At 45.5% G+C, this 25,493-nt stretch overlaps 1 protein-coding gene across 7 annotated transcripts in view; it reads right to left on the bottom strand.

Moving 5' to 3' along the window:
• Positions 1-287: 287 nt before the first annotated feature.
• Positions 288-25,493, bottom strand: part of FBXW11 (F-box and WD repeat domain containing 11) — a 78,768-nt gene continuing 53,562 nt past the window's right edge. For all 7 annotated transcript variants that reach the window (XM_051793794.1, XM_051793791.1, XM_051793795.1 and 4 more), the window contains 9 exons: positions 24,880-24,970; positions 13,326-13,463; positions 12,635-12,753; positions 11,421-11,670; positions 9,858-9,976; positions 9,191-9,301; positions 8,192-8,270; positions 6,019-6,207; positions 288-2,713 (listed from right to left, as the gene is read on the bottom strand). In XM_051793794.1, coding sequence (XP_051649754.1) covers positions 6,046-6,207; positions 8,192-8,270; positions 9,191-9,301; positions 9,858-9,976; positions 11,421-11,670; positions 12,635-12,753; positions 13,326-13,463; positions 24,880-24,970 — 1,069 coding nt within the window. In that variant the 3' untranslated portion in view covers positions 288-2,713; positions 6,019-6,045. The remainder of the gene's footprint in view (positions 2,714-6,018; positions 6,208-8,191; positions 8,271-9,190; positions 9,302-9,857; positions 9,977-11,420; positions 11,671-12,634; positions 12,754-13,325; positions 13,464-24,879; positions 24,971-25,493) is intronic.

A 25,493-nucleotide genomic window follows, 5' to 3' on the forward strand; every position in this document is an offset into this window, starting at 1 on the left:
AGCTCACACCAGCCATGCCAGAGCACAGCTGGGCCACAGCACACACGGTCTGACTCCAAATGCTTTGGCCTTGCACCAGCACTACACCCTCACCCACGGCTCCGAGCTGTGCAGTTGCACACGAGTTTGTATCGTGGAATGGTCTGGGTTGGGAGGGGCCTTAAAGATCATGGGCAGGGACACCTTCCACTAGACCAGGTTGCTCCAAGCCCGGTCCAACCTGGCCTTAACTCAGCACAGGACTGAGGGCTGTGGAGACAACGTCACTCATCCATTCATTTGACAAATTAAGTTCAAACTTTTTTTTATTAAGCACATTCCACAGTACAAAGCTTTAGATCATGAACAATATCTGTACAATTTAACAGTTTCAAGAAGCTGTTCATACACCAACTTTCCAAACAGATAATTGGCAAACATAATTACAAGTTAGAATTAGACTATCCCAGTGCTTTGAAACATTAATATCGCAGTAATGTACAGTTGCTCAATTATGGTTAGCAAAACAAAGTCCAGAGTGCAGCCAGGATCACTACCATGAATCCCAGGAGTCGAATTCCTTGGGTGCCAATCACAAAAGTCCACTGCTATGTTACACAAAGCACAAAGAAGTTTAGACTGCATGTTCAAATACCATTATCTCCCAAGGAAAAACAGGAATTTAAATCTTACACATGCATTTTAACAAAAGGACTCCGCTCTTCGGAAACAAATACCTTTTTCTTCAGGGCTGCGACAGATTTCTCTTTTTAGCCAGTTTAATATTAAAGCTGTTAGATGAGAAGGGGAAAGTAAGACACTTGCACGAACTACTGCCAAGCTTACCAAAAATGATCTTATGGACACTCAGAGCGTTGGATCTTCCGCACTCCAGCACATTCGGTCACGGCGATGAAGGAAGCGGCACTGGAGGAACATGGAAATGGGAGTTTGACTCTCCCCGGGCAGGGGGGAGGGAACACCTCCAGCTGCACTCCCGGGGGGTCTTGTACCACCTCGCCATCCGTGTGCTCCAGAGGGTCTCATGGAGGGTCCCCCCGGAGCGGCCTCAGCACCGCCTGGGCCTGACCTGGGACTGGAAGGGGGTGAATGCAAACCAACAAATGCTGCCAGAGGACAACAGAGACACAGGACGTACACACGGCCAGGGGAACAACAGGACAGTTCTGTGCCAGCACAACTCCCCCGGACAGCGGGTGGGCTCACGGGGGGACAGAGGAGCCACACGGCTGAGGCCGATGAACATCCACGCCTGACTTATCCAGGGCTCATCCTGACCTCAGGAAAATGCAGTTGTACAACCACATAAATTAGAGGGGAGACTATGAGAACTCAAGAAACTTTGGAGTTTCTAACAAAACCATGCTAATGAGGAGGAACCAGGACACTGCAACGTGGTCACAGCAGATTGTTATGGAAAACCAGCACGGGAATGAGCACGGAAACCAGACCGGAAGGGAGCTCCACTCCACCGTAAGGAAGTGGTACAAACCAAACATAAATAAATGTAACTTTGGCCCATGGTATCTTCTCCACTGAGCAGCCAAACTAATGCTACCGAAGGACATCAGCAGGTGGCTGTGAGGACCCGCTGGTGTTAAAGACAGACATCTGTAAATACCGCGGCACAAAAATATAAGATACAGAACATAAATTAAACAGTTTTTAATTTTTAAAAAGTTTAGAAATTACATTTTAAAATATGTAGTTCCCATTAAAAAAAAAAACAAAAACAAAACAAAACAAAACCAAAAAAAAAAAAAAAAAACAAACCAAGAAACCAAAAACAACTAATGAATACTGAAAACCTCCTTTTGCAGAGAAAATTTCTAAGTAATTCATGTCCCCACCAGTGCCACACTCAGGACATCCTGCTGCCAAGTGCTACCACGTTCTGTGTTAGTGTGTACTGTCAGGAAATCCTGACTCTGGCACCAGAGGTTTCTGTATGTACATCATATCTACACGCTTACACAGTATCTGAAATGAGGCAAGCACACATGGGGAGGGTTTACTAGAGCAAACATTGGGGAGTGCAGGATGGCTGGAGTACAGAGCACAGGGAAAAGGAAAAGACAGTGCTATACAATTAGTTCAGATAACCTAGCCTGAATTACAGGGAATCTTTAATTTAAAAGAAATTATTGGTGCAGAAACAAGTAAACTGTCATCCAAAAATATTACTGAGCGAATCAGAAATATTTGTAAGAGTCCAACGTACACTCCTATGAACAGAACGGGCTCTGAAACTGGCATGAGTAACGCCTAAAGGACAGTGGTGACTGGAAAGCAAAGCTCTGTACATTCTGGGCATGTGTTTGGCACCCAAATTTCGTTGGAGAATGTTTTTTTTTCTTTAAAGTCAGACAAAAGTGCAAAGCAATATAAATTAGGCCAAGTCCTTTCTTGACTTCTGATTTATTTCTGAAAAACAAGCCATCAGAGTTCAGTTTCTACGGACAATTTACATGTGAAGCTTTGGATTTCTCACGGCAGGGAAGGATAGGCTTCTGAAATTCATCTACTCCAAGTCAGTGAATTTGTAGCAAATTCAAAGACGACCACTGAGAGCAGGGAAGATTAAGAAATTTAGATATAGAATTGTGCTGCTTTGCAACTACACAGCATCTAGAACCAATTCTGACTTTAGCTGTCAATCAACATCTTCAGGCATGTAGTAGCCAAAAATCCAGTAGTTCAAGACTGTGGAACCCTGCAAAAGACAAAAGACAAGTGAACTGAGAAAAGGCACAAATCAAACAGCATCCAGAGCTGGGCAGGCCCTCACCATCCTCTGCTGGAAGGAGAAGGGCAGAACGGTTGGAGGATGTGACACTGTGCAGCACATGGAGGGCTGCTCCCTGCTAACAGCCCTTCCTCCAGGGCACAGCACCCCAGGGACTCTGTGCTGTGGGATGTGCTCTGAATCCCCTGGAGCAAGAGCCAGGCTCTGCAGGGCACTGCTCCTTGGGGGGTCACCCAAGGCTGGCAGTGTTCTTAGACGTGTCAGAGTCAAACCTGCCCTGGGCACTGTCAGGTGACCCCCAGCTCAGGTCACTGAACCCCAAACACTGTTTACTCAAACAGTGATCCACAGCTGCCAGAAAACTGTCCTTTCCTCCTCATCCTGCAGAGGAGGAGTTTTGCACAGGAGGTAAGTTCAGTTGCTTTAATACATGAGGAGCTTTTAAGAAAACAGACACAACACTCAAGTACTTTGATATTTCATTGACCTTTTCCATCCCGATGACTCCCTTATCCACTTGGAGGCTGTGCAAGCTCTGAGCATAATTAAATTTGAACTTTGATTGTACCTGCCACTTCCCTGACATTTTTATGGACTAGGGAGAACTTCCCTCTTCTGATACAAAATTCCCATGAAAGGTTAAAACATCCGTAGGCACTTCCCGCTGACTTCCCTTCCCCCAGCCCGAGGCCTAGTGCCTAATATAAGAATATTAGACTATCATATGGTAACAATTTTTATCATGTTACAATAAACAACAGGAATTCAACAGAAAGCAATAAAACTCTCACAGCCAATTGCCAGGACTGTCAAAAATGATCCACTTTGAAGAGGCCTCACATTGCAAAGCCTGTAAAAATGTGTACAGGGCTGCTTCAAAATTCAGAAGACTGTAATGTTTGAAAGCATATAAAACTGTTTCATTAAATGTCATAATGAAATATTAGCTGTTTGACCATAATTTTATGTAGATCTATGGTTTTTGGATTCTGAAGTCAGACAAACCTGTCAAAAAGTGACATCACAGCATCTCTCCAGGAGAGGAAATAGCTATTAAGGGACTGTCATTACCAACACAAGAAGTCCCAGGACACGGGGGCTGTGTGGTTCCAGCTGTGTGTCATGGGACAAGCCAGACTGAGCTGTGCAGAACTGTCAAGTGTGCAGAATTTGAACTGCAGAACACCCTGCCAAAGGCATTTCATATTCCACTGGCAAATCCCAATGACAGGGCCATGTGGCCATGTGGCAAGGAAGTCCCACACCAGCACACTGCTGGTCCAAGTGAATCAATATAAACTTTATTCAACTCCTAATTTCTTGACCCAAGGGAATGGCTGGAGCTGTGTCAGGGGAGGGTCAGGTTGTATCTCAGGGAAAGGTTCTTCCCCCAGAGGGTGGTTGGGCACTGAACAGGCTCCTCAGGGCAGTGGGCACAGCCCCAGAGCTCCAGGAGGGTTTGGACAACGCTCTCAGGGGCAGGGTGGGATTGTTGAGGTGTCCTGCACAGGGCCAGGAGTGGGACTGGATGATCCTTGTTGGTTCCTCCCCACTGAGGACATTCTGTGATTCCTTCGTGCTTAAGACACACTATGTGTAGCTCTTCCACGAATCAAAGCTAATAAAAGAAGCCCAATGTACTTCTGTAAGAAAAGAACTGGTCTATCTCAAATGATCTTTGGGTTAACAGAAGCAAGCAGTGGTGCAGGGACTAAAAGACAGACTGTTCCTAAAATGCAATCTGTTCTGTCTGAGAAAGCAAGAAAAATAAATAACAGAATTACTCAGAAAGAAGGCAAAGAAGTTTTCTATTCAGAGGGAAAACTATTTAGCTTCAAGAAGCCTTGGAGTTCCCACAGCAGCAGCTCACTTAGGTCTGGACCCAGTGGCACAAAGCCAGTGGCAGGGGCAGGACAGAGTCCCTAGGGACACATCAGTGACAGCACCGAGCTTTCCACAGGGATGCAAGTGTGTCCTCTGGGATCAACTGGAATGAGGGAGGCAGCACTGGAGAGCCTGGCTCTGTGGGGAGGCTCAGGAGCTCCCTCCCATGGAGTTGTGTCTTTAGCCAGTCCCCACCATGTACAAACGTTCAGCTCAGCAGTTGGGCCTTTCCAGGTGTCTGTTGTCCCTCTGCAGCAGGATGAGCAAGTCCATGAGTTTCACTAAACTACCCTACAGCAATGTTCCTAAAACGTGGCCTTAAGGGAAAGTTTAAGTGGGATTCTGCACATGGCTCATCATCACATCATTAGCCTTCTTCCTTAATCATGAGCCTGATTAGGTGGAATAATTACAGAGGCAGCTGCCTTGGCTTTTTCTAGAATAAGTAGAGTTCAGCAGCAGGGAAGGCAGCCAACACTTTCCCAGGAATGCTTCCAGGTGAAAGCAAACTCAGTTTGAAGTAGGAGCATCTCAAAGTATGTCTTCACAAGGGAAGCTATTTCCTAGCCAGAAGCAGAGATCCCACAGGAGCAGCAAACCTGAGGAACACGCTGCCACAGCAGGGACAAATGTATCCAGATAGATAATGAAAATCCATTCTTATGTGAAGACAGGGAAAGCTTTTCACATCACATTTAAGCAAAGCATTATCTACTTCAAATAAAATAAATCCTTCCTGTTGGGGCAATGCCACTCCTAATCCTCCTGTTGTGATGTCTCCAGTGCCTGGGAAGCATCCAGTCTGGCAGTGGCAGAGACTGCTCTGCTTTGGAAAGGCAGTGCCTGTGTCTCCACGTCCCAGCACTCACAGCTGTGTAGAGCTGGAAGCTCGACCGTTGGCATAGATGACCTAGGGAAAAAAATCCACTGTCCCAACAAAGGAATCTACAGCAGAGCCTTTGAGCACTAACTGGAGCTGACTGGCAGGAAAAGGGAACCAAAACAGGCCAAGTTTCTGTCCATTTTGGACAGCTCTGAGCTGTCGTGGTGCCCAACACGACGTGATGTTGAGCTCTGAGAGCTTCCTCTGCTCCTCGTGGTGCTCACAGAGCTGCTCTTTCCTGGTGAGTACTTGCCCAAGGCTGTTGTGAACACATAATAGCTTCCTACAAAATGCCTGAAGTACCCAATTCCAAACAGGAGGGGGAGATAACAGGACATGCTGAAGCGTGACTGCACCAAGACTAGATGGTGAAAGAAGTGGCATAAACAGGCTTTATTTGCTTAAGGAAAACTTCATCTTGTGTTTTGACTAAGCCAACCTGCAGGCAGAGGGAACATTTCAGATATTTATAACACATCCAATAAAAGGAGGGAGCCTTTCTTACCTTCTGAGGGCAGTAAAGTGCAGACTGTTATCTGGAGATGTAAGTGTATGTTCTAGATGGAGAGCGGGTCTCGTTCTGGGCACTCGGTGGCACGTTTAAGAAATCCCAAATCAGAATTGTATCGTCATGGGAACTACTAATGATCTGAAATTCATCAAACTGGAGCCTAAAGACACGTCCTGAATGTTCCTGTGAGCAATAGGCAAGGAGTTAGCAAGGCAAGAGGGGAACACTTCAGTACATTGGCATCACACGTGTATCTGGACACGGGACAGTGTGTCCAAACTCTGCTGTGCTGGCTCAGAAACCCTTTGTTAACACTACACACGAATTCAAGAAAAGCTGCTTTTGTATGTAAGTGATGCCTTAAGCCCCTAAGGGTTTTTATTTTTCTAATACTTGTTTTATAAGTAGTGGAAGTAGACTCTAAAAGCAGCATCCCTTTCCCTGTAGCACCCTTGTTTACACATTCCTTAACCCTCTTACCCCGTTCTATGCTCCCTATATCACCCCTACTCCCGAATCCAGTAGAAATGTTTAGTCTTTTGTCAAGGCAAGGTCTAGATTGTTGGCAGAACAGCATATCAGGGCCTAAACCACAGAACACAGTCAAGAACTGGGTGACTATGTACCCTTTGTGCTCTGATGAAGATGAAGATGGAATGAATGGAGGGTCCTGAAACACACCCCAGACCCATTTTCAGGGGGTGGACCCGGGGTGGACCAGAGTAAAGGCCACAGGGTGGACACATTTGGGATTGGATGGATGATATTATAAAATGTAACCTCTCAGGCACGGCCTGCACACGTCTTGTAACATCTTAGCCTTGGCAAATAAACCCTTTCTTATCTCACCCCTAATTAACTGCTCCCGGAGATTTTTTCAGCACCTAACTCCCACGGCAACAAAGTTTTTTACAGCAAAACTCACTGCTTCCACATTCAGTGCCTGTACACCCTGAGCCTCCCTCAGCAGGGCCAGCCATAGGCTGAGAGTATTCCAGATCAAAGCAGCAATTTTGGAGACTGGTTGGCACCAGTGCTCTCCCAGGGCTCCTTCTCTTGCAGAATTCTCTGCTGACTCTGTTTCTGTGCAGCCCCAAAACATCACATCCCAACTTCACCTAGAGATGCTGCTGGAGGATCCTCAGGGCTCACCCACTGAGTTCAAACACTGCCATAAGAAGGGGGGTGAAACACATGCTCCAGCAGCTCTTCCAAGAAACCTCAAAATGGCACCAAGAAGCCCAGAAAAGGGTCTCCTCTTAGTCCTGCTTATCCATTTTTATTCACTTCAAAATGAGGACACTGCCTTTATTGGAGAACTAATCCCAGCTGGCAGAATGATCCCCAAACTCCAACCTGAGCTACGGGATACCCACAGAAGGAAAACAATCAACTTTTTCATTAAAACTAAATTAAAGAATAGTTAAATCTTGTCTCTGTGCAAAGACCACTGAAGGGAAAGAAAAACAAGAAGCACCTCTGGCCACATAAGCCCTTCTCTAGGTGCTGGCAAGGCCAAGCACATGCACACCTACAGCCAATGACTTCAGGTTGCTATCAGCTTGTCAAACTGACTCCTGAAGGAAAATTCCACCCACATTTCGATTAAAAAAACAATTAATTCATTTCCCCAATCTATTTTTAATCAAGTCAGCTTTCATAAGCCAAAACCCAAAACCCAAAAAAATGTAACTTAAGCAACAGCCTTAAATGTGACAATCTTTCAAAGGGACAAGAGTTCCTGTGGCAATGTGCAACTCAACTCCCCTTCCCCCTTCCCAACTCTTCCTTGCAAAGTGAAGGGTTAGGAGAAAAGTTTGGGAAAGGCTCCCAAGATTCCTCCTCTCTTTTTAATAAAGAGGAAATTTAAAGCCAGCCCCACAGTGATATCAGGGAAACACAACAATAACTAGAAGGATATACACAGTTCATGATGATTTTTTTTCCTGTAAGAGCACCTGAGAATCCCAAACTAGAAAAACTTGGTCTTTCATTTAAGCTCAGATGCAAATCATTCAGGATATGACAATAAATTTTTCTTTACTCTTAAGCACTCTAGACTTCATAAAACATCCCGACATTCCCACCTATCCCACTATAATGCAATAGAACACCCCTCACCAAGAGAATATTTCAGATAACCCCAAATTAATGAGTTTTTACGTACCACTAATGTACGCAGGCATAATGTACTTGCTGGGGCACGAGGGTCAAGAGCAGCTTGCAAGTCCCAAACTTTAATTTTGCTAAAAGGAAGAGAAGAAGGTCATTATGAAAACATCGTTTCAAGTATAAGCACAGAAAACAACATCCAAAGCCCTGGAAAGTTTGCCATGTTTTCCCTACAGCTAATTCCTCAGGATTAAGCAAATTGTGAGAATCTGTTGTCACTAAAATACTAAAACTCAATCTTGTAGAACACAGGTAGTTTTGGGTTTCTTTTCAGCAGTAAATGCAGTGGTGGCTTTGTGATGGTTGTATGACAGACAAGTTGATGGTTGTATGACAGACAAGTGGACTGTGCACACACAAACCCCTCTGGAACATGGGAATGAAGCTGGGCTGGCCAACCCCAAGGAGACACTGACCTCAAATAGAAGGCTACAGACAGACACAGTTCCAGAATTGTTTTCAGTAACTCTGCTGTTCAGGCAGAGAAAGAAATGGAGGGTTTGGCCATGGATGTAAAATGCCACAAATCCATTAAACACTGAAAACACTGAGCAAGACAGAGGTGCCCTGGTGGGACTCCTGCCCTCAGCCCCACAGAAACAGTCCCTGAAGACTTCTGAGAGCCCCATGAGATACATTAACGCTCATAATAAACATTTTTAGTGTGCTGCCTTAGAAAAATAGAAAGCTTGAACTACACTAAGCACACAGGACCTGGCAAGGAGTGATTCCTGATGGAAGAAACAAAGCAATGTCACTTCAGCCAAACAGAAGTTTACTTACGATGGAAAATCAAACTCAAGTGATAACACAATTCAGGAATGTAAAGGGCACCAGACAAGCAGCTTCTTGGCCACTTAAAACTGTGCTGAAATGCTCAAGTGATCCATTCACCAAACCAGGAGAGACCCTGGCCCAGGGAACACAAGGCTCAGGGGCTTTCAGAAGACGGTTCACTAAAGGCAAAATTTCTGGCAACTGCTTTCCAACATACCCATCATAGGCTCCACTAACAATCCTCTTGTTGTCGAACCTGATGCATCGAACCAGCTCTTCGTGGCCTTCTAATACCCTTAAACAGGCACCACACTCGATGTCCCAGAGCCTGCAGAGAACAGAGCAGGGAGGCTGAGCACTGCAGCTTCAGCCTCACACCCAGGGATTTAAATGTGCTACCGACTGGTTTCCTGGGCAAAAGATTGTGTAATTTGCTCAAAAAGGCATGAGAACCATGCATGCCACTCAGAGCAGCTGCAGCTTATCAAAATTGGTGTAGTCATTCAAAATTACACGAAAGTAAAGCTTAGATCCGTGTTATTCTGGGAAATTTCAACATACTTTTTTCCATCTGCATAAACAGTTGATTAGAGGTTCAGGCAATTAGAAAACCAGTGACCAATGTCTTCCCCACCTCTCCAAGCAGAAGACAAGGTGATACAGCAGTAGGCAAGAAGTTTTGTTTAGTTTGAAATAAACCTGTGGCCCACTTTTTCACGGGGCTGTGATATGTTTACTCTCACATTGCATTAAGTTCCATTCATAAATCATCTGCTCCACTGGAAGTCATGCCAAGGATGTGCAGGAATCAAAAAAGGGGGAAATCCTGTTTTCCCTGGTCAAATGGACACTGTTCCACAGGAGCAGCAGCCCTGGGCACCCACCTGATGGTGTTGTCTGAGGATCCACTGACCACCAGCCGGTCCCGGTACTGCAGGCAGGCGATGCCGCGCTTGTGCCCGTTCAGGGTCCGCACAAACTCACACGTGCTCGTGCTCCAGACCTGGGGAACACAGCAGAAACCCCTCTGAGGACTGCACCACACAAGGTTTATGGATTTCAATAGACACCACTATGAATTCACAAACTGGAGAGCCCTGAGGCTCAGCTTTTGCAAACCCCCAGTGTATCTTTACAGGCCACGAGGGTGCTCTGGGGACCCAGCAGTGACATTGAGCACTGCCATTGCACACAGAGTCACTGAGAAGAGCAGGAGGGTTGCCTATAAAATGTTTTCAGGTGTTAGAGACTGCCCCAAATGATATCATAAATTTGATTACACTTGAATCTTGGTAACTTAAAAATCATTTTTAAAAGTGGAAGTTATAACACACAAAACCCCCACATTTTTTTACCAAAGAATTTACTAGCAAGCTACTAGTAAAGAGAAGGTCCAAACTGTGGCCTTTAAAAGTTTGGTGGCTGCTTCTTTCTTAACATTAAAGGATTCAAACAACTTTGCCCATTTTTAATGAACTGTAATTGAAGTTGTAATGCAGAGTATCAAGTGGCTCATTTTCCAACACAGCACAGCAGGATCTCTGGCAGAGATTTGGACAGGAAACTGCCAAGAACTTCTTGGCCCAGACTAAGGCAGCTCTGGTTCAGAGAGGGCAGAGTGGAAATGCCTTTGTTATACTGTAGACTCTGGGTAACTCAAATCTTCTGGTATATAACAGCCTTCAAATACGGCCTCTTCAGTCTTCAAACATGGCACAGCCTGGCTGAGCTGCTGGGAAGGCACAGAGAGGAGACTGAGGGGAGACCTCAGTGCAGTTCCAAATGCCTGGGCAGGGGCAGAGGAGGGGCAGGGACCTCTGGGGGGACCAGGGACAGCAGCCAGGGAATGGCTGGAGCTGTGTCAGGGCAGGCTCAGGTTGGATCTCAGCAAAAGGTTCTTCCCCCAGAGGCTGGTTGGGCACTGCCCAGGCTCCCCAGGGCAGTGGGCACAGCCCCAAGGCTGCCAGAGCTCCAGGAGGGTTTGGCTGATCCTCTGGGGCACAGGGGGTGACTCTTGGGGATGGGCCTGTGCAGGGCTGAGGACTGGACTGGATGATCCTTGTGGGTCCCTTCCAACTCAGCACATCTTGGGATTCTGTGAAAGGCACTGTTGTTGAACTTCACAACTGGACAGGATTGCAAAGCGAAATTAAAAATACCCACTGGAAATAGGCACAAGATGTTCCACATTCAACAAACCAACCCATCTTGAGAGTAGAGCTCAAACAGCAAATGTGCTTTGCTCTTCTGCAATTGCACCACAGAAGCCACGAGAGTATTCAAGCACAGTTATTTGCACAAACACCAATTGCCAGCAAGAGGAAGCCAAGGGGGAACAAGAAAGGCAAAGGCCCAGAACTGCTCATGGCTGCTCCGAGCTGAGGACGCTCTGAGGCTTCCCTGGCTTGGTGGCCACGCAGAGCTGGACCAGAGCTGTGCCCACTCACTTTGATGGTCCTGTCCCCTGATGCTGACACAATGTACTTGTCATCGAAGTCCACCACGTTGACGGCAGCGCGGTGGCCGACCAGGACCCGGCGCAGGGTGATGTCGGTGGGTGAGGCCATGTCCCACACGGCGATGGATCTGTCCTTGGAGCACGTCACCATCAGGCCGTTGCTGAACCTCAGATGAAGCACTGCCTCGTTGTGATGGATCAGCGTGTTCAGAACTTCACCTGTATTGACATCCCAAACCCTGCGAGAGAAAAGAGCGTATCCCACATGAAGGATGATGGCTCTGCAGGGCGTGAAGGGGCACAGGCCTGTCTGATCTCTACCTGAGCTCTCTGGCTGTTTAACCCCTGCCAGGGCCTGGGGAAAGCAGGGAGATGAGTGCTGGGAAGTATTCTTGTCACACCTCACACCCACAAATAACAACTAGCGGCAGCAAACAGGCAGGAAATGCCTAACCTGGGACCACTGCTAAGAGAATAAGCTACTTAACAACTCTACAAACTTTTCCAGGATGACTAAAGTTTGTATGATGGAACAGATCAAAACAAACACTATCCATATGGGGTTTTTCCAGTTTTACACTGTTCATTCAGATTTCATCCCCACCAGTAACAACTGGGATGCAGCACCCTCCAGAGCTACCCAGCAGCTTACATGAAGTGTAAAATCACTACTTAATTTACTGTATTTGAGAGATTGCCATTGGCAGACCAATGCAAGGCACTAGAGGAGACAAGGCCCTTTCACTGAACTGCACCTGAGTGTCTTCATATTGGGACATCTACTGACCATTAAGATCATAGAAGAATTTTAACTCATTATGAGCAAAACTGCAGTCAGACAAATGCTCCATATGTACTAAATGCCCTTTCAATAATAGTCACAACTGAGAGATGTCAGAAGGCAGTACCATAAACCCTAAAACAAGAAATTATTGTACAGTTGGCCATCAGCCACTCTAAAACTTCAGGATATGCCTTGAATCACTCAGGTCATATTCCTTCAAAATTCTTAAAGGTAAAAACACGAGACAGATTTTGAAAAAAAAATTATTTAATGAGATGCTCTGCCAACAATGAATATCTTGCTTCTGGAATAACAGTATCACATTTGTATTAGAGATGTCTTCTGATATTTAGAGATTAATTGTAAATATTCCCAGCCCTGATACTCAAATCATCTTTGTGGAAAAACTCAACACTCACCTCACTGTAGAATCTGAAGATCCAGTTACAATGACTCTTTCATCATATTGCAGACAAAGAACTGAGCCAGTATGTCCCGTTAATACTTTTAAACATTCCAAGCTTGTTTTGTCCCAAATCTATTAAAAACAAGAAGGAGAAGTGGCTTATCAAGACCAAGAACATGGATCCAAGACTTGAAAACTGTCGTAACTGCGAAGAAGGAGGAAAACTAGAGCCCCATGAGGAGTGAGTCTGTCCCATCAGTGAGCCTTGTCCTTCCCTTCAGCTTAAGGCAAGTCTTGATGCAAGTGTGGTTTGAAATGACCAACCATCATGGAAAGATCAAATCCTGTCTGGCAAAAGGAAAAGCCACGGACAATGAGCGTGGAAGCAACCTGGTAGAATGACAGCAAACCCCTGGCAATGCCAACAATCCCAGCAAAGGACAGCGGGGCACACACACACTGCACCCCTCTTGTGGGAACACTGATCTCACAAGAATGTCTTTGTGGTCAACAGAACCAACCCCTGGCTGGCAGTGCCCAACGTTTCCAGGGCAAAGTGCAGGTGACTTTGCCAGGCTCCAGCAGACATCCCACCCTGTCGAACCCTGCGCAGACAAACACTGTCCCATGAGGAGACAAGGGGAGCCAAGGAAGCACAGGCAGCCAGTTGTGCCTGGCAGAGCTCCACTGACAGCAGCGTTCACCTTGATGGAGTTGTCTCGTAGGCCACTGATGATCTTCTCATCATCATACTGTAAACAGTAGACCCCTTTGCTGTTCTCGGAGCGGCACTGGATCCTCTGCAGGTTGTGTCGCCCACACCGCCAGTTGGATTCTATGGTCTGGGGGCAGGGGGAGAACCAGCAGTTAGTCCCAAGATTAGAGCAGGAATGCTCCAACACACACACACTTTTAAACATGCCATCCTTAAATCTCAGCTATGTAAAACGTCAATGAATCTTTTCTCCCCCCTCAATAAAAACACACAAACCACAATGAATTAGAACAAGCACTTCTGTAATTTGCCATGACTAAAGTTGTGTTCAGTGGGGAGAATTATGGTCAGGCAACCTTAATGACAGTTTCCCAAGGAGCCACTGCAGAGATACATTCAGTTCTTCCTCCCCCCCCATATATATGTGACCATATGACAGAAGCAGCAAAGATGAAACCAGGAGCTCGTACAGTGCCATGTTTAGTCTCCCCTGAGTGACCAACGTTACAAAACTGCTGAGTCCAACAGCTGGGTTATGTGAGTTCTTGGACCTTTCCTTCCCCTACCCAGCCATATCACCTATTAATTGTAGTTACACACTTTAAAAAGGGATTTTGAGATATGAAAGCCTCCTCTAAGCCCCTTGAAACCTGATAAAAATAAAACTGAACAGGGACTTTATAAAGTTTCAAACAATCCAAAGTTGCTTTCCTCCTGCTCCTGTGGAAGGGTAGTTCTGCACGTTTGCATTCTGAGAGATATTTTTACAGAAGGAGACCTGACATGCTTTAAAAAGCTGCAAACTATTTTACAGTGGAACCAGGATAATTTTTGTGTTTTAATCAGCTTTATTACTTGTTAGACAACCACTGCTGGTTTCAAAGCCATGTAGGATTTTGGACAGGAAGCTCGTAACAACAACCATAAGGCAATGTGTGCACAGAACTCCAGGCCAAGACCTGCAGCACCTGGACAGGCTGGAATGTTTTCACCAGAACAGGCCACTTATTTAGCAATTTCTCAGGGATCCTCCCCAAATACTGCAAGGAATCCTGGGCAGAAGCTGATTGACTGTCAGTTTGTTTGGAAAAGCATATTTATAACCCATATAATCCTATAATCCCAACTTTCAAAGCAATAGCAGGCACCTCTGCAGCTCCTCCAAGACTCAAACCCAACACTTAGCAAAGACAGAAGTGCCGTGTGACTACGACATCCCAATTCTAGGAAAGTATCTCTGCTTCAGGGGAAAACTAACTTTCCACTTTGTTTTTCATGCATCTGCTCCTTCAATTGTCTCCCATTATGCAATTTGGAGAGAATTATACACAGTCATAATACAAACCTGATGTGCCCCAGGAATTTGTCTAGATCATAAATACCAAGAGATGCTTCCAGAGGAGCAGCTGACAAGCCACTCATCCTCTCTCATTCTCTTCCAATTTGGTGGGGAAGCTGATGAAATTAGGATAATGAGGCGGCTGTCAGTTTGGGATCAGCTTCCCTGGCCAAGCAGTGCACTGCTGACTGTCAGACTGGGAACTGGGCTCCAATCTGACACTGCTCTGCTTCAGCCTTGGAGGGAGCAGCTCCTCATTATGCTCCTTGCTCAGCATGGGATGGAGGGGGAAGGACAGGCAATTTTCAGGCTTTATCTGAAGATTTTTCATCTGTACTAAGTGGGCAGGACTGCAGCTCATTAACTCCTTTGCTGCTCCAGAGGTGACCCTCAGAAACAGGAGAGGACTGCAAGCAATAACAGCATGAACCAATGCAATTACAGATCTGAAGGTAGATTTAAAAATGCAACAGTAACACTGAAAAGACAGGAGACAAAGCATCAGAGATCTGAGTTAGCCAATTTAAACAGTTTTACAAACTATCTATGTTCAGATACTCAACTCTAAGAAGCCTTAGGGGAGAGCTTCCCTAAAGCACTGTTCTTGGAAAGCTCTGCAAGGAGCAGTTGCACAAAGCACGTGCCAGATGAGCTGTGAGAGCTCCAACAGTCTGTGAGCACTTTCACACTCCAGCTCCTGCGACAGCCACTCCCAACGGCTCCAGAACACACCGGGAACACCACAAGCCCCAGCTGCTGCTGCTCACAGTCCCCAGCCACAACAGCAGTGAAAGTTCACTCAGCAGACACTGGGGACACAGGGTGCCTTAATTCTTACAAATTCACTATAGGAAGCTACTTAACACACTCCCTGTAAGGAAATTCTGGCTTCAAATAAAGGAAACTGCAGTCCCACATATATTCCTGTGAAGGCACTGTAAAGCAGTAAGTCACATGCAGGTGCACATTTTAATTCTGTGAATAGAGGTCATTTCATGTAGACATTACACGGGGTGGCTACTGTGGGAAAATACTGCATGTTTGTTGAGAACTTGTAAAATCCCCTTACACTGCGTAAATTCTTGGTGTGCTGGGAAGGCAGCCACCATACACACAGTACACAGCAGCATTGCAATGGGCAGCAGAGTGAAACCAGATGTGGATGTATAGAGAAATAACATTATTTTAGATGACTGAATAGGGCTGAGTGGGTGGGCAACCTGGAGGACCCTCCGAGAAGGAACATGGTTAGTACAATACTGGAAACCACATGAAAGCTTTTTGCTCTGGGAAATTTCTGGTTGTTACTCAATTGTGCAGTTCGTAAAAGTCTTCATCTACAACGTCCTTCCAGGAGATATCTGACTGACCATGGATACACTGAGCAGGTGGGCAGGGAGGAGATCACTGTGCTCATGGACTCTCACAAACACCAGGGAGTCAGTGAAGAGTCCCACTGTTTATTTGCGTGTTTATGGTTCCAAACCTAACACCAATATATTCAACACCCACTACTGTATTTTCTACAGATCCCCTCAAAAGTCTCCAACTGCCTCTGTTCTTGGCTTTCACAATTAAAAGCAAGATGTTGCAGAACAGTCTCCTGAGGTCACACTTAGTTCTCACCCTTTGCTAAATGCTCACCAGAGCAACAGCAGCAAGTAGCTGACGAATGCTGTACAACCAACAAAATTCGGGCATATAAGGGATAAAGACCAAGCCAAAGCATTTGCCACAGCAGGAGAGCCATTTGGCAGCTGAAGTGGTGCATAAATGGATATGGAAAAAAGGCATTTAATGAGAGAAGGCCACATAGAAAAAGCAGTCCAAGACTTAGAGGTAAAGTCAAGCCTTGACCACGCCAGAATATATTCACTGGTACAAAGATGCACAGTGCAAAATGATGCAATTCATCTGCATTAACAGCTGGAACTATACATTAGAAGTGTTAAGGATAACCTACTACAAGCAGGGTTTTTTCCCATTAGATAATGTACACTGTGTTCAGCTCCTTGGCTAACAATTGCATTTTTATCCTTGTGAACGTTATTGCAGAGTAAGTGGGTTTATCTTATCCCATAACCCAAGGAGTTTCTGTTCCCTCTGAATACACAATTCTCCTGCAGGACAAATGGGGCAGGAAAAAGAAGAAGGAACGTACACATTTGTTACGTACACAGGGATTTCTCTGACACATTAGCTCTTCACGTGCCTTCTTCAAAGAGAAAAGAGAAAACCCCTCCTGACCACGGCAGAGGAAAGGCAGAAGTAAGGTGGGGATGGGGCACAGGATGGACTTGATGGTCTAGGAGGTCTTCTCCAATCTTACTTCTAGGATTTTACCATGAAGGATTCTGCCTTGCGCTATTAATTCTCTCATCCTCTCCCACAAAAAGCCTGAACCAACCTGATCAAAGAATCATTTACTTGGAAAAGCCCTCTGAGATCATCCAGTCCAACCATTCCACAGCACTGCCAAGGTCACCACTTATCCCATGTCCCCAAGTGCCACATCCACATGGCTTTTAAATCTCTCCAAGGATGGGGACTCCAGCCCTGTCCTGGGCAGCTGTGCCAGTGCTTGATGAAGAAACCTTCCTAATATCCTAAACATCCCCTGGTGCAACACGAGGCTGTTTCCTCTGGTTCTGTCCCCTGTTACTTGGGAGAACGAGAGCAGCCCTACCCTAGATTATCCACATTAAAGCTAAACCCTGGAAAAAACAAAAAGTTACATGGAAGAAACTTGCTGCCATGTTACACCGGGAGAGGCAGTAAAGAGTAACAAAGGAAACAAATACATGGAAATAAACGCAAACAAATTCATAAAAGTGATCAACTGGGTTTTGGTATTTACATCACTTCTTCTGCAAACAGAAGAGTCAAGTAAGAATAAAAACCACCTTCATGAATAATAACTGTAGCAAGTCAAACAGAGAAACAGGGATTCACTATACCCCACTAACATATAAGGAATGTTAATTTTATACATATGTATGCAGACATTTCAAGTTCAGCATGCATTGTTTAATACAAGCAGAAGTGCCCACTTTCACACACACACATACAGAAGGGGGGAGATTTCCAGGAATTGATAAGTGGGCTTCTGGTACGATTCAGAAAAATCCCAGGATACTCAGGCTGTGTTTTTAAGAACAGTCCCAAATTAAAGTGAGGCCAAAAAAACAGGAGTGTATTACTGAGAGCTACTCACACTTGAACACTATGTGGGCTTTCAGCTCAGTCTGGGGGAAAAGAGCCCTTCCAGGACGGACTCCCAAGACCAGAGGAAGAGCTGTAAACAGTCCAGAAATCTAAACAACTCCAGAGCAAAAGGAAACTGAAGCTTTCCTCAGCAAGTGTCTTGGCAGAATATGAGGCCTAAGATCCAAATGTGACAACACAAACTGATGGAGTGTGGTCCCTTTCTGCATGAGACTCCATAAGGATGGAGCTGCTCCAAGGTCCACAAGTGCAACCATTCCAACCTCACTGCAGCTTCACTGAACCCTTTTTAAAGCCACATTTTAAAAGAACAAATCGACCTCCTGATGCTGAGTGAGATCAATCTGGGCAGTGGAACATGTTTATGTCTGACAGAGGAAGAGGAGAAGACTTGGAGAATGTGCATTAAAGACTACTGACACCCAAGGAATCTAGAAATCACTTTGGGAGAAAGCTCACAGTGCAGTCCCGACCACTGAATCGAGCCTGAGGGAAAGACAGTGTGATCTCCAAGTGTAAAAACAGTGTTAGACCAGCTGAGGCAAAACAGGTAAAATAAGGCAACAGAACCTGCCCTTTCAGCCCTGAACAACAGTCACTCAGCATTAGGACTGTCTCACTGCCCAGGGTGGTGGGAGGGCCACACGTGCTGCCTGACAGTGGGCACAGAGACACTGATTACTGCCAAGGAAATGAACTGCAGCTCATCCTGTCCCCACGGTCCCGTTCCTGGATGCTGTGCTGGCCAGCCTTTGATGGGACACCAGCTGTTCTGTCTCCCCAGGGAAGGAGTAAAGAATCCACTCAGCTCCTCCTCAGCAGTCCCAACAACAGGAGGATGCAGATGGACAAAGCAGATGCTCTCCCTGAATCACAGAACCATAAAAACCTCCGAGATCATCAAGTCCAACCCTTGATCCAACCCCGCCGTGGTTCCCAGACCGTGGTCTGTCCTCTCCACCTCTGCACACGCAGCCATGAAGCACAGGAGCCCAAAAGGGATTCAAGGGTAGCACCTGCTGAAGGAAACCTTTCTCATGCCTGCAGTGCCATGATCACAGTAACACACACTGATGGGTCTGGCTCCTTTTCTCTTAAAGGATCCTCATTTCCACCAATTTCCACCAACTAACAAACCTAAGATTAAAATGTCCAGCTTTTATGTTAGAGGTGCAACATCAATAAACGGATTGACTTTAATGGATTCCTGGTAACACCAAAGTGATGGAGGGAGGAGAAGTACTGCTGTATGTGCCAGATCTGGAGAGGAAATCAAGCCAAACAGCAATAAAAAGAGAGATCCTCTGAGGCACTTCAGTGACATGTGCCTCTGACTATACACAACACCTGACAAAAATCATGCTGCTGAAAAATAAAATTATTTCACCTTTTAGGTTCCATTAGAGACAACAACTAAGTTCAAGCACAACATCATAAAAACACAAAGTTCTTAGAAACACAGAATATCCTGAGTTGGAAGGGACCCACAAGGATCATCCAGTCCAACTCCTGGTCCTGCCCAGGACACCCCAACAATCCCACCCTGTCCCTGAGAGTGTTGTCCAAACCCTCCTGGAGCTCTTGCAGCCTTGGGTTGTGCCCACTGCCCTGGGGAGCCTGGGCAGTGCCCAACCAGCCTCTGGGGGAAGAACCTTTTGCTGAGATCCATCCTGAGCCTGCCCTGACACAGCTCCAGCTGTTCCCTGGGTGCTGTCCCTGCTCACAAGGGTGAAGAGATGGAGCTGCAGACCCTGGTGAGGTCTGACCTCAGTCTCCTCCTCTCCAGCTGAACACACCAAGTGCCCTCAGCTGCTCCTCATGTGGCCCCTCCAGACCCTGCCCCATCCTCATGTCCCTCCTCTGGACACTCTCCAACAGCTTTAGATCTTTCTGATATTGTGGCACCCAAAACTGCCCCCAGGACTCAAGGTGAGGCCGCCCCAGGGCAGAGCAGAGCGGGACAATCCCCTCCCTGATGCCCCAGGACAGGGTTGGCCCTCCTGGCTGCCAGGGCACTGCTGACTCAGGGCCAACTGGGCACCCACCAGGACCCCCAGGGCCCTTCCCCTAGAGTTGCTCCCCAGCAGGTGTGACACAGGCAAAGTGAGCCAAAAAATCCAAGACAGGGCCCACCCCATGCTGGGGCATCTGAAAGGGGTGTTTGCCCTGTTCAGAGGAGACAGTAGAGATCTGTGTCATGCACCACAATAACTGTGTCCCTGCTGCTCCAAAGCCTCTCCTTTCCTTGGCCAGCTTCATTGTTAAGAAATGCCTTTTGGAAAGTGCCTGTGGAACAGAGATTTCAAAGGCTGGCTGAAAAAATTTCTAGGCAAATAATGCTGACCAGATTCTCCCCACACATGCACATAAAGTTTCTTCAGATCATACTGAGAGCAGTACTAAACAAACCCATTTCTCTCAGAAATTATACACTGTAACTTTCATAAACAACCATCTCCTCGTGCTGGCAGGGACTAAGGGTGGGAGTTGATTTCTTCCCCTTTTCCAATTGTCCCAAGGCTTTAAAATTTCAGTTTCAGTCCTAAAATCTGAACTTATTCAGAATTCAGAAGAACACATGATGTTTATCTGATGGCCTGGCACCACATTTTCCTAAGCTCTTCGGAAAAAACACATTTTAATTCTTGTCTTAATTAAGTGGACCTAAGTCTCCATGGAAACCAGATGAGGGCATCCATCATGTGCCTAAAGATAAGAGGAACATTTATGAAATAAGTCTTCTCAACTCACCACCAGAAATAGATACTTGTGCTAATCCTGAGGGGAAAACAGAATAGTTGGTCAAGCTTCACAAATCAGATGGAAAAATTCCAGGGATTTGGGGTTCTGGAATCAGCATCACTGAACTCCCCAGCCTGGCACCGTGGGATGGACACAGTCCTGTGGGAAGGACACCCTGCACCAACCAGGTGCTCTCCAGAAACAAGGCCTTGCAAACCAAGTTCAGTTTCCTAGGACAACCCCCAAATCAAGTTTTCCCTTTATAAAAGCTCTTAAAGAAGTTTGGCAACTCAACATGTGACTTGGAGATGGTCAAAATGATGGGCCACCTCTCGTGAAATGAAACCTAATTAAATCTTTGGCTTCACAGCAGAGGTGGAGATTTACCACCTCTTTCCAAGAATTTGGTTTCAGATCTCTAAATGTCCTCTTATTTTCAAATCCAATGATTTCAGAAGGGACATGATGTTCCCAAAATGTGTTTGGCACAAAATAAACAGATACTGGCACCATTAAATTTTCAGAGGCAAGGGAAGCCCCCTTTGCCAAGTCACTCACTGCCTCTATTACCTTGGAGATATCACCACATCGTGCTGGTGTGAACTTTTGACCAAAATACAAACAGAGCCCAAGGGAAAGAATTCCAATTTGCTGTTTCTCACTCGTCATTTTTCTTTCCAATTGTTAATTCAGATTTGGGATTATTTTTCAAATTCTGACAGTCAGAGAGTACCTTCTCCTTTGAGCTTATCTCTGCCCACAACCCAATTTAGTATCAGTTGCAGTGAATTCCAAACTCCCACCATTAGAAACAGTCCAGCAGAATTTGGTTAATCTTTGTGCTCCAAGGGTGTTTTAGTGAATTAAAAAATCAAGTCTTTTAACAACAGGTAAATGCTTTGGCTCATCACTCGCTCCCCAAGCTCTGACCCTCTGACAGAAACAAGATCTTATTAAAGGTCCAGGAAAATATTTGAAGAAAAAACATTTTGGTATTCAGAGATACAAAATTCTTCATCACAGGTAAGATGAGAGTCTTATTTAAGAGCTTCTGCACATGGCTGTGAAACATGAAAGAATGGGAAAAGTAAGAAACTGTGGGAGAGCACAACTTCAGGCTTAAAAACAATGAGAGGAGGAAGAAGTTAAGAACTGCTCCTAATCTTAAAGCTAAATTTGGTTGTTATGGTACTCACCCTCTACATTTTTAAAAAGTGTTAAAAGCTTCTTTTGACAGCCCTTTAGGGAAGTAATTTGTGAAAAGTAATTTAAAGGGAGATTTATTTGAAAAATTATAATAGACCTTTGCAAGTGGAAGAATTATTGGCCCCTTGACTATCAGCAGAAAAACTCAGCCCACTGCAGGTTGGAAACATGGCAAACAGCAGTATTTCAGAGGGCTTGAAGGAAATATGTAAGCAGGGAAAACTCTGCTGTGGCACAAAGCCCCTGCCTTCCCTCCAGCTCAGCTGTGCTCAAGAACCAGGAATGGGAATCACACTCCCTGTGTAAATGGAGCCTTGGTGATTCTGGAAGTGGCCACTGGTTTTCAAACAGACTTCTCCACTCTAGAACACTGGACACAGCAATATAGGACAGATACTGAGCCATCAGTGTGTCAAAAAAGGAGCAACAGAGATGGGGAAGGGCCTTGATTTGAAGGCGTGTGAGGACACTGAGGGCACTTGGTGTGTTCAGCTGGAGAGAACGAGACTGAGGGGAGACCTCAGTGCAGTTCAACTGCCTGGGCAGGGGCAGAGGAGGGGCAGGGACTGAGCTCTGCTCTGGGGGGACCAGGGACAGCAGCCAGGGAATGGCTGGAGCTGTGTCAGGGCAGGCTCAGGTTGGATCTCAGCAAAAGGTTCTTCCCCCAGAGGCTGGTTGGGCACTGCCCAGGCTCCCCAGGGCAGTGGGCACAGCCCCAAGGCTGCCAGAGCTCCAGGAGGGTTTGGCTGATCCTCTGGAGGTGACTGTTGGGGATGGGCCTGTGCAGGGCCAGGGGTTGGACTGGATGATCCTTGTGGGTCCCTTCCAACTCAGTACATTCTGTGATTCTGTGATTTATTTCCTAGTTCAGGCAAAGAGAGGCTTCAGTTCCTCTTGCTCACTTAAGGTCAGAGGCAGTAGCCCAGAGCTGACAGGTCCCTGCTTTACTCCACTTCCCAAGTGCCCCCGGGCCATGGATGGTGTTGAGGTTACTGCCAACACCTTAAATTCCTTAAATGCCAAGTGATTGACAACCACCACCAACTGAAGTTTTTTCATGGGTTTACAGAAACAAGCACGGAAGGGAAAGCACAGAACTACAGGAAGTTTTCCCTGAACACCCTTGATTCTGCTTCTCTATTCCTGTCTTCCTCCACTTGAGCCACACAGGAGTTCCCTGCCTGCCCCAGGAATATTTCACTTCCTTATGAATAGAAGCATTGGACAGAAACTCCAAGAACCACAGGAAGAAGCAGCTGGATCACCAGGCAGCTTGGAATGGGCAGAAACTGCAGCAACAGCTCCCAGTTTGCTCTGTGCAGTGCAGAGAACACAACTCTATCTCTTGACTTCCAAACACCAGGGTGTTTTCTCTCCATTTTGAACAGGTGAGCTCTTATTTACCAGGTTGTGTAGTGCAATTTTTTCTCCTAATTTGAGGGTTTAATATATTTATTGTTAATTTAATGAAATTCAGAGGGTTTTTTAGGAAACATGCTCATGACTGTATGTTTTTAATGGCACACCCTTTCCCCACTCTCTGACCATTTTTCTAGATTTATTATTGATATTGGGGATGAGAAAAGCATGGAGGGTTTGTTTTTTTCCTACTTATTTCATTCTAGCAAGAACTGTCCAATTCTGGAGCTTTGTTTCTGTGCACTGCACCAGCAAATCTACAGCAACTGAAGAATCACAGCATTAAAGAGCAGATTGGGACAGTTCAAAAGGCCTCAGAAAGTCCTCAGAACACCTTCAAGGAATTCTCCCATCTTTAACAGTAACAATCCCTACACAAATATATACGAGTTTCAGAAGACCATCCTTAAAAGTGTGAGTTACACTAACACCGAACTCTTTCAGTGGTCTGTGCAGAAGTTTTCATGCTTCTTTTTGCCCATTTTCTTTACAGAACTAGGCCAGAATTGTGCAGAAAGCAAGAAAATATCACAGTGAGAGTTCCTCTAAATCCCATGGGCTTCTGCTGATTGCGGTATCATTCTCATTCCTTACAGGGAGAAGACATCAAATAACAAAGTGTATCATTCAGCTCACAGGTAAATATCAAGTTTGGCCATATCTTGCCTAGGCTGCATTTCATGCTTAGTTCTTTATCTTTGAAGGTTAATAAATTATGTAGCAAGGTTTATAAAAAGATATTTGAGAAGTATATTATGCCTTCCAGCAGATCCATTTCACAGCCAAGTTAAGAGCTCTGGATAATTTTGTTTCCTGAGTGCCAAGGAACACAAATTGCCATTTGCCATTGCTCAGTGATTCCATTAGTTCACATCTGTCTTCAACACCAAAACACGTGTTTCCCCACTAATGAATTTCAGACCAATAATTTCACATCCTGAAATGAATCCATGACAGTCTGTGGTGTAACTCCAGAGTGTTGTGGTGGGTACACAGCAAACAGAGCAAGACACATTTGCTGCCTGCAGGCAGAATATTGGGATTATCCTGATTTATCAGAAATACTTTTAAATGACCAAGCAAGCCTAACTCTGGAAATCTTAAACCAAGATGAGCAAAATTTCATATCCAAAGTTTGCCACTGATGCCCCTGTGGGTTTATCATCATAGGCCTGGTTATTGTTCCCATCAAACCACTGGAGAGGGGAAAAATCCCACATGGTGAGCAAAGCTGGATTTGCAAAAGTCAGTCACTGCTCTAGAAGTACTAAGTTACATTTTAAATGACTGGAGTTTTAAGGCATTAACCCTCAGATCACTTCCTAAGGGAGTGTGACCAGTACACTGAACATTCAGCAATACATGGAAATGTTTGGCAGTCGTGTGCTCTATATCTTTATTTTATTAAAATCCATAGTCCCAGAAGAGTTCCAAAAATCTTTAAGTGCAAAAAGGATGGTGTTAACACCACGTTAACGCCTGTGCTGTGGCAGTGAGTTGCTGAGAGCAGTAGTGACACAGATCCACTGCTCCAACATGCACCCCCTCTGAAAGCCCCCCAGCGTGCACCATTGTCTGTCCTGCAGACACCTACCTACATCAGAACACCTACCTCTATATCCTGGATTATCTTTGGGTATAAGGACCTGTAAAATGAGTTGGGGGGCCCATCTGTTGGTCTGTTTTTAAACAGGTACTGATCCCTAGAAAGAAACAGAAACACAGTTTTCATTATATCACCAAGAATCCAAACTTCAAAGGGATGCAAAGCCTGCCCAGAACAAACCATTACAACATATTCTCACAGGATACCTGGGAGAATTTTTAGTATTGCTGTTACAACCCCTGTGACTGTGCAATTTGACAAGTATTTAAAATGTCCAAGATTAAAAAGATAACAGGTATTTTCGTTATGGTTTTCCAATTAGGATTCACTGCTCCACAAGGTTTCCAGGCAGCAGGTGTCCCTTGCTCTGTACAACATGCCTTGCTTTGCTCAGGCACACCACTAGAGAGCACAGGGAAACAGGTTTCTGAAGCAGAACATCTCTTCAGATACTTGGAAAGGACAGAAAAAGTCCACTGCCACAAACAGAAATGGTTTCTCTTTGAGAGGCTTCTGCAGCCCAAGCAGCTATTTTACACTGTAAGCAAAAAAGCTGAATTGGAAATACTTCATTTGAGAAAAAGCCCTGCAAACGTGCTGTCACTAGTTTTTGTGAGCTG

This window comes from Manacus candei, unplaced genomic scaffold (assembly GCF_025592945.1).
Source record: "Manacus candei isolate 608988 ecotype Guabito, Panama unplaced genomic scaffold, ASM2559294v1 h1tg000037l, whole genome shotgun sequence".
NCBI lineage: Eukaryota > Metazoa > Chordata > Aves > Passeriformes > Pipridae > Manacus > Manacus candei.